Source organism: Sprattus sprattus (assembly GCF_963457725.1).
Source record: "Sprattus sprattus genome assembly, chromosome: 2".
Taxonomy (NCBI): domain Eukaryota; kingdom Metazoa; phylum Chordata; class Actinopteri; order Clupeiformes; family Clupeidae; genus Sprattus; species Sprattus sprattus.
This window is the reverse complement of record NC_137921.1, coordinates 8,799,420-8,810,787: the sequence shown is the minus strand read 5'-3', so window position 1 is coordinate 8,810,787 and position 11,368 is coordinate 8,799,420. Positions and strand designations below refer to the sequence as shown.

At 45.2% G+C, this 11,368-nt stretch overlaps 1 protein-coding gene across 1 annotated transcript; it reads left to right on the top strand.

The window, feature by feature from the left end:
* Window positions 1-662: 662 nt before the first annotated feature.
* Window positions 663-6,323, top strand: kiaa2013 (KIAA2013 ortholog). Its single transcript, XM_080833035.1, has 2 exons — window positions 663-2,425; window positions 3,723-6,323. Exons 1-2 carry the CDS (start codon window positions 1,459-1,461, stop codon window positions 4,580-4,582), a joined length of 1,827 nt encoding a protein of 608 aa, XP_080689161.1. The 5' UTR covers window positions 663-1,458; the 3' UTR covers window positions 4,583-6,323.
* The last annotated feature ends 5,045 nt before the right edge of the window (window positions 6,324-11,368 follow it).

Genomic DNA, 11,368 nt, shown 5'->3' with positions numbered 1-11,368 from the left:
TATGCAAAGTAGCCTATCGATGCAAGATGCAACACAAATTAAATAAATGCAATTAAAAACAGTATTGGGCAAACAGTTTATAGCCTGAACAAGGTTCTCGTCTTTGTCGACTGTATATTAGGATAGGGAACTATCCTATGTTGTCATTTCTAATGTCGTATTCAGTTAATTTACAGTAAAAGGGGACGTGAGGGGTTTGAGCAAATTATATGAATGCTCAATCCAGTCACTGAGCAAAACATTAGGCCAAATTCTGAATCCTTAAAGTTTAATGTTTTATGATTAAGAGTTACACATAACAGCTTTATTCCAGACCACACATAGGCTACAAGCTTTAATGAGATTTGGTCGCTGAGTGTATGAACAATTTAGAAACTAAAATATATGCTTATTTCTGAATAAATAGACACTCTTAAATGTACTCTTAAATTTAACTTTTCAAACATTTATAAATTAAAACACCAAGTTTACAAACGAATCCAACCTTTCTGGTTAATCTGAGAGTAAGGTGGTAAAATTTGAAAAAGTTCACGTAGCTATGTGAGTGAACGTGAAAGGTCGTAAGGAAGGCAACACGTCATTGACATCACGACACTTCCGGTTGCTGTTTAACAGTACACTTTACGGTAACGTAGAACAACATTTCTGAAGTGTCAAGGCATTTGAGTGTAGCAAAACACTGTGGCGGATGGTGTAGCGTCAACTACTTCTTTGGGGTGGACTCAAACGGTCATATCAGGCAAGCCCTCATGTGTGCGACTGCTTTATTTAATAACACATGAGGGACATTGGTGTAACTACATTCATTGCTAGACAGTGCTGTACAAACTATCTGGCTTCTATTTTCTAGCTAGCTGTTGAACATAGACCTTTACGTTAACGTTACTTGTTTTGCTGTTGGTTAGCTAACACGGTTTTCGCCGAATCACAGACTGTTTGCATGTGCAGGGTAGACAAACTGTTTATACCTGTCATGTAAATTAAGAGAATTGGTAGCTTTACTGTCACCAGCAGCAATTCATCAGTTCCGGAGACATATGTAGCATGCTAGCCGTACTGGCTAGCTGTCGACGACAGGTCACGTTATCTACTAGGCAAGGCACGCGATTAGGAAGTTTGGTTTTACAATCAGAAAACATTATTGCTGAGTCGATGTTTTGAGTATGCTGCCTACTCTAAGCATTTGATCAGTCGCCCCTGAACCACTTGTCTCGTTGTCACTCCTTGTTTTGTCGAAGTAGGATGTAGCATATGAATTGGATAGCAACCTTAATATAAGTTGCGTCACGTCTCCCCGTCAAGTTGTTGCTTCCAATTTTATGAAGTCAGCAGGTCAGTTAGCTCGGCTGACTCGGCAGCACCCCTGCAGATTTGACGTTAACGTAAACCAATTTTCATAAATTGGGCTAGAGCTCGTTTGGATCAATCATTCAGTATCTAAAGTGGAGGATTAAAAACATGTGGCTTCAGCAGAGACTGAAAGGAATGCCCGGCCTGCTGTCAAGCAGCTGGGCACGGCGGGTCCTCCTCGGCCTGCTGCTGTTCCTCATCTTTTACTGGTACCTTTCCTCAGACGGGGTCCTGAAGTTTCTGAACATGTCCAGGGACTCAGGCGGGGCATCAGGCGCCTGTCTACAGTCAGACATTAACAGGTGGAAGGCGTCTGTTGAGCGTGGGGAGGGTGTGATCCAGAGCCCCAATACTGAGGATGTGGCCCCATTTGTTGTTGGCAATGGGCACTTCCTGGTGGACATCGAAGCCAACAGACTGTGGGTGTCGCCCTCTGCCCAGCCAGGGTCGGCCCCCGTGCACCAAACAGACTTCGCTCCCAACGTACGGCTGCAGTTGGCGGGTAAGAGACAGGAAGCTAGAGCCATGATGCTCTGGTTCCGAAAGGGGTCCGTTCTCTCGGTGCGCTGCATCCAACCAGGCCAGGCTCCATCATCATCATCATCGTCGTCGTCCCGGGAGTGTGTGACCGTGCGCGAGGAATACATCGCTCACCGGAGCCGTCCCAACACCTACCTGCACCGCATCCACATCAGCAACCCCACAGACAGGGCCCTGACCCTGGATGTGCTCACCGAGTCCCCGGGCTTCCGGAGCAGCCCAGAGGTGCTGGAGGACCGGGAGATCTTGCTGTTCTCGGGCCGGGTCCTCACAGAGAAGAGCGGCGCCGTGGTGATGATGGTGGTGGCCATGAAGAAGCTGGGCAGCCGCATCCCGGTGAGCGCCAAGTCGGACTACACGGAGAACGTGGTGTCGGTGATGCACACGTCCGAGCCCGTGGACCCGGCCAAGGCGGACGAGACGCTCGCCAAGCTGAAGGAGGCGGCCCGGAAGGAGATGCTGGAGATGCTGAGGGCCAACGTGGAGGAGCTGGTGCAGGACCACCAGCAGGCCTGGATGGACCTCTTCATATCCGGTAGGGTGACTTGCCCACGGGGAATGTACTAGAAGTGTGTGTGTGTGTGTGTGTGTGTGTGTGTGTGTGTGTGTGTGTGTGGTGTGTGTGTGTGTGTGTGTGTGTGTGTGTGTGTGTGTGTCTGTGTCTGTGTGTGTGTCTCTGAGGCAAGGCAGTCAGGCTGGGGTCGAATCTGGTTTGACAGGTTATTTTAGATTGTTGACAGGTTATTTTAGATTGTTGAACTCCTGAACGCACCTCATTCTTAACGATCCATAAAATACTAGGACGCAAAACAAGCTTGTCTAGTTATCGCTAAACCAGAGGCTGAAAGCAAAAACCTCCCTATGCATGTCCCTGCTCTGCCCAGTCTATCTCTAGCCCCATCTTATTGATCTGCTCCAGACTAACCAGCCTGACTTTGATCCTATCTTATCTAAGTGTCTTATTGCTTACAGGCTGTGAGTGGCTTCAGAATGGAATTACTTTTTGGGCTCTGTTTATATTTTATTTATATTTCATGAGGCAATGGTATTGCAGAAGTTGTTTAAAAAAAGTATATGCCCCAGAAACCTCATCAACATTTTTTAAATGCTTTTTGTGAAGACAGGTGCGCATGTGCTTTTAAAAGTGTTAGTCAAGTCAAGTCAAATGTATTTATAAACCACATTTAAAAACACTCACATTGACCGATTGACCGATGGAGATCATTTCCAAACACTGTTTATGACTTTAGAATATATGAATCAAGTGCCTTGTTTTAATAATTACATTATATGTTAACAAGAACATGGCTTTTCTCTGTTTTTGTGTATATGTGTAACTTTGATTAACTGGCGCCACTTATTGTTTTCTCGACCCTGGGAAGATGCAAAAAGCTCAGACGAGAACCTTGTTTTTGACTACGATGGTAAACACTTGGCGTCAGCATTAGATAAATCTAAGTATATAAACCTTGTGGTTTGTGAAAGAACTTGCTTCAATTTTAGCCTTGTGCTGGGAGTGAGCCTGATTGCAATTGTTGTTGTTTGTCTAATAAATATACTTATATGCAGCTCCGGAGTCCTGAGGTAACTAGGGTGAATTTTCACCCAACAACCAGAAGTGCTGTACAACCAGAGCAGGTCAAACAAAAACCGAAACAAAGCACCCACATATGCGGATCAGAAGTGTTATAGATGTTGTTTTGAAAAATGTTTGCTGTATTTTTTTAAAGAAAAAAACACTGCCTCTGATGGTGAATAGAGGTGGTTTGGAAGGAAGTGTCTGATTCATCTTAGGACTGAATCATCTTGTCACATGTTTGTGTCCCCTACAGGGGTTGAGATGAAGAAGATCACGGACGCCCACACACCATCGAGTCACACGGTCAACACCACGCTGTACTACATCCTGTCCACGTCCACAGCTCCCCTGCTGGACCGGAAGGGGAGCGCAGAGGAGCGGAAGCAACTGGAGTCCAGCCTGAACTACGCCGACCACTGCTTCAGCGGCCACGCCACCATGCACGCGGAGAACCTGTGGCCGGGGCGCGTCTCGAGCGTGGCGCAGATCCTGCAGCTGCTCACGCTCTGGAACCTGACGCTGCAGAAGCGCGGCTGCAAGCTGCTGGTGGCCGCCGGCGTGCACGGCATGATGCAGGGCATGGTGCTCAGCTTCGGCGGCCTGCAGTTCACCGAGAACCACCTGCAGTTCCAGGCCGACCCGGACGTGCTGCACAACAGCTACTCGCTGCGCGGCATCCACTACAACCAGGACCTGATCAGCCTGGCCGTGCTGCTGGACGCCGAGGGCAAGCCCTTCCTGCACCTGTCCGTCAAGCCCCAGGAGAAGCCCGTCAAGCTGTACGCCTGCGAGGCGGGCTGCATGAACGAGCCCGTGGAGCTCACCTCGGAGGTCAAAGGGCACACGTTCCCGGTGCTGGTGACGCAGCCCATCACGGCGCTGCTGTACATCTCCACCGACCTGACGCACCTGCAGGACCTGCGTCACACGCTCCACGTGAAGACCATCATGGCCCACGAGGACCACATGGCCAAGCAGTACCCGGGCCTGCCCTTCCTCTTCTGGTTCAGCGTGGCCTCCCTCATCGCGCTCTTCCACCTCTTCCTTTTCAAACTCATCTACAACGAGTACTGCGGCCCCGGCGCCAAGCCCCTCTTCAGGAGCAAGGTATAGACAGACAGAGAGAGGGACCGAGAGGGAGGGAGGGAGAGAGAGAGATGGTTCCCTCGCTCCCTGGCTCGCTTGCTCGCTCGTTCGCTCGCTCGCTCGCTCAACGTGACTGACAGCCTCTGACCTTCTTCTTGGGCCTCCTCTGTCATCTTTTCTTGGGGTTCTCTGCGTTGACTTGTTCTGGTTTTGTTTTTCATTCCTTCTGTTCTGGTGGTGGTGGTGGTGTTCTTTCTTTCTGTCTTTCTGTCTTTCACCTCTAGCTGAGTGATCCTTTTCAAACCCTGCTCCATGAGTTGGTGGGTTTCTCTCTGAAAGTGTGTCGGAACGTTCATCCGGTGTGGTTGCCCATAACGATCACTCATCTCTGATTACAGAGATAGGGGCTCGGTCCGTGTGTACGCATGAGCCTCGGTAATGATATTGGGTTGGGTTTCGCTGATGACCCATCAAATGTAAATCGAAAGCACCATTGTATATGTGGTTCTTGCCACACAACACACTTCTATACCACGTGTGTCTCTAAATTCAATTAATCTTGAAATAGTAGTTTTTTCTTCCTTTGGTATAACTGACATTGTTGTGGGTTGTATAAAAAAAAAACAAAAAAAAAAAACAACAACCAACCGAAATTCGTTTTAAATATATGCAAATTGTTTTTACCTGGTAAGCAGAAGAGAAAAAAAAAACAGTTTAGTTCCCTTGAGTTTCTCCGTACACGTTCTTGAATGTAACTGCTGTTTTGGAACGACACAACACACGCTCATGTTCTTTGAAAGGCTCTTACAGGTGGTGTGTGTGTGTGTGTGTGGTTGTGTGTGTGTGCGAGTGAGTGTGTGTGTGTGTGTGGTGGTCTCTCACCCATCATTAGTGGAGTAGCAGAAGCTAGCTGTCCATTCAGCAAAAATCAATATTCGTTATTTTTGGGTTTATTTTCACTGGTGCCTTCAAGCCTCAAGCTTCAAGTCTTCTGATCGTGTGTGTGTGTGTGTACATGTATATGTATATGTTTGTTTCGTTTTGTTTTGTGAGCGATTTCTCTGTTCCTTTACCAAATCGAATCGTCTCTCTCATTCCGTCTCATCTGATCCCCTCCCCCCTGTTCTGTCTTAACTGCAGTAGATTACACCATCTCCCACCCCCTGTCAGATGTCAGATATTAGATGCGTTCCAATCTGGACAGATAGACGCTGTAGTGAGAGGAGTGAACTCTGGGTTTAGTTGTATAAATGCAGGTTTGATGTGGGTGCAGGAGGTGTATGGGGGGTGCAGTGTCATGGTGAAGAGATGGTGGAAACTACTGCAGCCTTTGTGTTTTGATACCAGACTGTTCTGAGCAATTAAATGTGAATGAAAAAAAATGCAGCACTAATTGCTGTGTGTGGCTGTGAGTGTGTGCGTATGTGAATGTGGTTTTGAGTGTGTGTGTGTGTGTGTGTGTGTGTGTGTGTGGCTGTGAGTGTGTGTGTGTGTGTGTGTGTGTGGCTGTGAGTGTGTGTGTATGTGAGTGTGGCATTGAGTGTGTGTTTGTGGCTTAAGTGTGTGTGAATGCAGGTTCTTGAAAGAGTGACGTATCTATTTGAAGTGAGTGTTTTTGATGTTGGGTTTAGCTCCCCAAGTCATGACTTAGACTTTTGAGCACAAATGAAAAATCTGTTGGCAGTGCTTTAAGAAAATATTGATTGATTTGTTTGTTTGTTTGGATTCATGCTGTTTTCTATTGACTCCGTCTGATTAAATTAATGAGTTAATTACACCTTGACTCTTCTCTTTGGGTGATGAGGGGGCTGTGTTTCGGGTGGTCAGATGATTGTGGTGGAATACGTCCAGTGTTGCCAGACAAGGACACAGAGGTTTTTGGCTATCTACAGTAGAAATTACATAAATTACAGTTAAAAATAAAATGTATTATTATTATTATTATTATTAAACCTGCCAATAGCCAGTACTCAATCGAAAGGTTTACTTGCATTGCCTGACCTGAAAGCAAGAAAACATTCAACCAAACCGATATCCCTGTAAAATGCTATTTGTAACTTGCAATAATGAAAAGCAACTTGTCAAAAACACGCCCAAAATTGTGTAAACTGAAGAAGGTGATACTCAGAATGGCAACACTGGATGTATGCAAGGGCGCAGTTCTACCAGGCGCATCATGGAAAATGAAAAGCATGGAAAGATTGTTTGCGCTACCATGATGCCCCTGGGAGACCTACTAATTGTGTGTGTTGTAATCATCAGTGTGTTACCTCAGACCAATGTGTGTGTTTGTGGCAGGCCAGGAATGAGACTCGGGCCTGGAGTGTGGTCCTGTGGGGAGAGATGAGCTATATAAGCAATTCCAGCCAATTAGCATTCAGGAGTGTGGAAGGAAGGGGTGTCATTTGATTGGATGTTTATCTTAAATGTAAGCAACCCTTTGCCAGAATCGCAGACTGCGTCTTTAAACTGTGTTTGTGCCTGCAGGGCCTGTGATTCTGAAGTGGGATAAACTCCAGAAGGTGTATTTGTTACCGGAATTGGCTTCATGTGGTTACTAACTGTCATATTCGGCCCTTTTAGGTGGTTAAGATAACAACTGAAGAGACAGACCCATAAGATGCGACATAAACACACTCAGGTGCTGATCAGGTGGACATTCCAAGTTTATTTATTTTTCATCAAGCTTTTCCATTCCGTTATATGAAAGGAAATTGCAAATTTTGACAGTGCAACATGTCATTTTTTTTGGCAGAAGTAACACAAAAAATGTTCTGAGGCATAATGCAGAGAATGTTATTCTGAAGGCATGATAAAACAACAGCATTGATTAAAATTATTGTAGATTTTCATTCATCCTGTATAGAATGGTGGGAACCCAGACTAATGCTAAGGCAGATTTGTAATATTATGTTCTCATTTTAGGATGACATGATGTCTACATATTGCACCTTATAAAAGTGTGTGTGTGTGTGTGTGTGTGTGTGCGTCTGTGTGTGTGTTATGTGTGTGTGTGTGTGTGTGTTATGTGTGTGTGTGTGTGTGTGTGTGTGTGTGTGTGTTTGTGTATATAGTGTCGTTCAGTCGTGCATTTGCTTTCACAGTCTCATCATGGTTTTTACCAACAGGATGGATTTAGTACATGAGCCGTCGTTGTCAACGGTAGGGGGCGGTGATGTGCGCGTTTGAACCCGCTTTCCCCTCAGAAGTTGGCTGTTGCGGCCGAGGCCGTGAGTGCAATGAAGGCTGAAATCTGAAGCTGTGTGGAACAGTGGCGGGACCCGATAACTGGAAATGAAGTAGCCTTGCAAATGGCGAATTTTACATTAAAGCCATGACTTTTTTTTTTTTCACAGGGTAGTGTAAGTCCACCCATTCTAATGAAGTGTGGTTGTTGGCAGGATTTTTATGACTTCATTAGGCTAGTGAGTATTGATGACTTAATCTAGCAGTGAGTGGCTTTGCACAGCGCAGGAATGAAAAATAAATCTCGATAAATATACAAATATATTAAAATACATTTATAATACAGATGAAATCGAATTTTATATATTACATATAAAATGAAGTCTTTCATCGCAATCTAAATTTCAACATGAGCTTGATAAGACTTAATGTCATTTTGATTTAGTTTGTATGTAAGAAAATTGCTGCCTGTAAATTATATTATTTATGGAAAATGGGATTTTATCAACTGTATGTATTTTCTAGAGGTTTTGACAATCGTCTTAAAATGTAGGCTAAGCTAAACCAATTTTCGATTTGGTGTTAGGGAGAGGACAGATGGTCTAGGGACTTCTATGTATATTAACGCCATTTTTTGTGGAGTATGATATTCTCTTCTGCTCATCTTTCCTCGTGTTAAATAAAATGTGGAAAACATGCCCTTTAAATGGTTGTTCTTAGGGTAGCCTAAGACAGCGAACACACACTGACAATCATTCACATTTGACTCACTGCAGTGCATTCTTTGGCAAAACACCTGTTGATATGTAGCCTGTTAAGGGTTGACAAAGAGGATATGAGTCTATAAATATCACAGGCCTATAAGCCCATGATTAAAAGGTCTTACGGGAGCATTCAATGCCGGATGAACGAAGGTTAAATGTGGAAAACACGAGTGTTCTGATGGGTGCAAGAAATAGCTACAAAAACTGCACCTTTAGTTTGCTTTAAAAATGCCTGTCCAATTTTGGTAAACAGTCCAGTAGCCTGGGTTATCAACTTGCTGAACAATTTTCAGCACTGTCTATCACGTTACTTTCATCCGCAAGACGTGAAAACTGGGTTGTAAAGAAGCCCACTTGCTGTTCTTTGAACTCAGCAACCTCTTGCCATTAAATTCTCACTTCATTCTAAAACCTACGTCACTGCATGTTATTGAGCCTCTCGACCAGAAGTCTCGAATGAACCCACATGGAACCGTCTCCGCCGAGATGGCGTGGTCATTCTGATCAGCGGATCCGACGCATAACGAACTGCTCACAGTTTCACCTCGGCCGTTGACAGACTGGACTTGTCCCATGTCATCATTGGAACACATGAAAAGCGACTGTTTCGCGTCTGGGACCTTGTCTTCTGCCTCTCTCAAAGGGACCATCACTAAAATTAAAAGCAGACGATCAAAGAAGAGGAACAAGTTCTCACGTAAAGCATCAGAAGACCGAGATACTGAATGCGATACTTGCAGGTAACGTTTTCTTGATTTTTCTTGATAGCCTATTAATTATTTCAAACTCTATTATGAAACAAAAATTATTATTATTATCATCATTAACGACAGCCACAGGTTGATCTTGTAAGGACAAGCCAGTAAAAGCTTATTTGCAACTATAGCAGATATATTGCATTTGGTTTCGATGTTTATACAATTATTGCATTTTTTATCCAGCTGCATTAAATGTATTAAATAAAAAATAAACTCGACTTGCTGTCTTCTGAAAGGCTAACCGATACATTATCTACATTTTTGTGTACTCTCAGTTGTGTAAAACTTGAAACTTCAGCGGTATGGATTTTGTATCCCTAATAGGCCTACCTTGTTTTACTAAAAATTCGATTATAAACACAACGTTCCAGTGTTTTTCAATATATTTTTCACTTTTAGAGTCCCTCCTCCCTGTGGTTTTGGTTGGGGCAGCCGCACTGTGCGCCGGATCTTCATTGCGTGCGCCTTGTCCTTTTTCGCGCTGTTTGGTGCTGTGGCCATGGATTTCAACACGCGCACGGCCGCGTGGCGTGCCACTGAGGCTTCATTGAGTGAGCTGACCTCGTGTCGGACTAACGCCACTCTAAAACTCGTAATGGATCTTCAGAATATGAGAAATGTGTGTATAACAGAGCCAAATGACGCCAAAACGGTGCAAAACGCGTGCACCAGCCCCTTGGCTGTTTTGAGACGTGAGATGACGCAGGCGTGCGCTCAGGTGAAAGCATCTGGTCTGAGATCCCGCTGCGGCACGCAGTTCGATGAGTACTGTGCGCAGCTGCAAAGGATTCACTCACAACTTTTCAACACAACAGATACTGATTTGGATGCTAGGGCACTCGGTTTCACGCTGTCCATAGCCTTATTGTTGGATTATTGGGGAAATACTGAATATGATATCAGGCTCCTGAAACTGACTCCAGACTGGGTAGAAGTTTTATCACTGAGGCTCTTAGTGATCTTTTATGAGCTAACCCACCAGTTACTAGATTCTCAGCAGATTAAAGACCATCTTGGGTTTCAGCATAAGTGGTGGTCCACTCTAAACAGCCTCACCACGGCCAAACTCATGTCTGAGAACCTGGACCGGTGCTGGGCTAAGAACATGGACGTGGCGCCGGACTCCCTCTTTCTTCTGGAAGCCCCCAATAATCTGCTGCCTGGCAACAGCTCGGAGGGTGTTCTCGGGGTGCTGGGCCCTGTGTGGGACACGCAGGAGTGCTTGGTGGGGGCCGCCGGCGTGTCTCTGAGGCTCCGGTCCCGAGACCTGCTCTCCGGCCTCAGCCTGAAGCTGTGCCTGCTCAGCCTGGCTTGCCTCATCTACCCGGCCGTGCTCTTCTCCTTCAAGCAGATGACGGAGTGGATCCAGAACTACGCGCGCAGCCTCAAGGAGCGCACAGAGGACCTGAAAGGGGAGCGACGGCTGGCAGAGAACCTTCTCCACCAGATGCTGCCCAAGTCCGTGGCCAAACAGCTCAGGCAGCAGAAACACGTAGAGGCGGAGAGCTACGAGCAGGTGAGCAGCCGGGGCCACTGAATTCTGCTCAGGGTAAAGGTTGTAAAATGGAGATTCGGAATAAATGGCTTTCCAAAACCCACTGAATTCTGCTCAGGGTAAAGTTTGTAAAATGGAGATTCGGAATAAATGTCTTTCCAAAACCCACTGAATTCTGCTCAGGGTAAAGGTTGTAAAATGGAGATTCAGAATAAATGGCTTTCCAAAACCCACTGAACTCTACTTAAGGTAAAGGTTTTAAAATTGAGATTCAGAACAAATGGCTTTCCAAAACCCACTGAATTCTGCTCAGGGTAAAGGTTGTAAAATGGAGATTCAGAATAAATGGCTTTCCAAAACCCACTGAACTCTACTTAAGGTAAAGGTTTTAAAATTGAGATTCAGAACAAATGGCTTTCCAAAACCCACTGAATTCTGCTCAGGGTAAAGGTTGTAAAATGGAGATTCGGAATAAATGGCTTTCCAAAACCCACTGAACTCTGCTGAAGGTAAATATTTTAAAATTGAGATTCAGAACAAATGGCTTTCCAGAAGCCACACAGCTATGGTTAGCTTAAACGTTTTTACTCCTCAAAATCCACTGAGCTCT

Excerpts from the sequence above, each read along its gene's own strand:
- kiaa2013 (XM_080833035.1), top strand. The coding sequence starts at position 1,459 with ATGTGGCTTCAGCAGAGACTGAAAGGAATGCCCGGCCTGCTGTCAAGC. Across the intron at positions 2,426-3,722 it reads GATGGACCTCTTCATATCCG|GGGTTGAGATGAAGAAGATC; the intron begins GTAGGGTGACTT and ends TGTCCCCTACAG.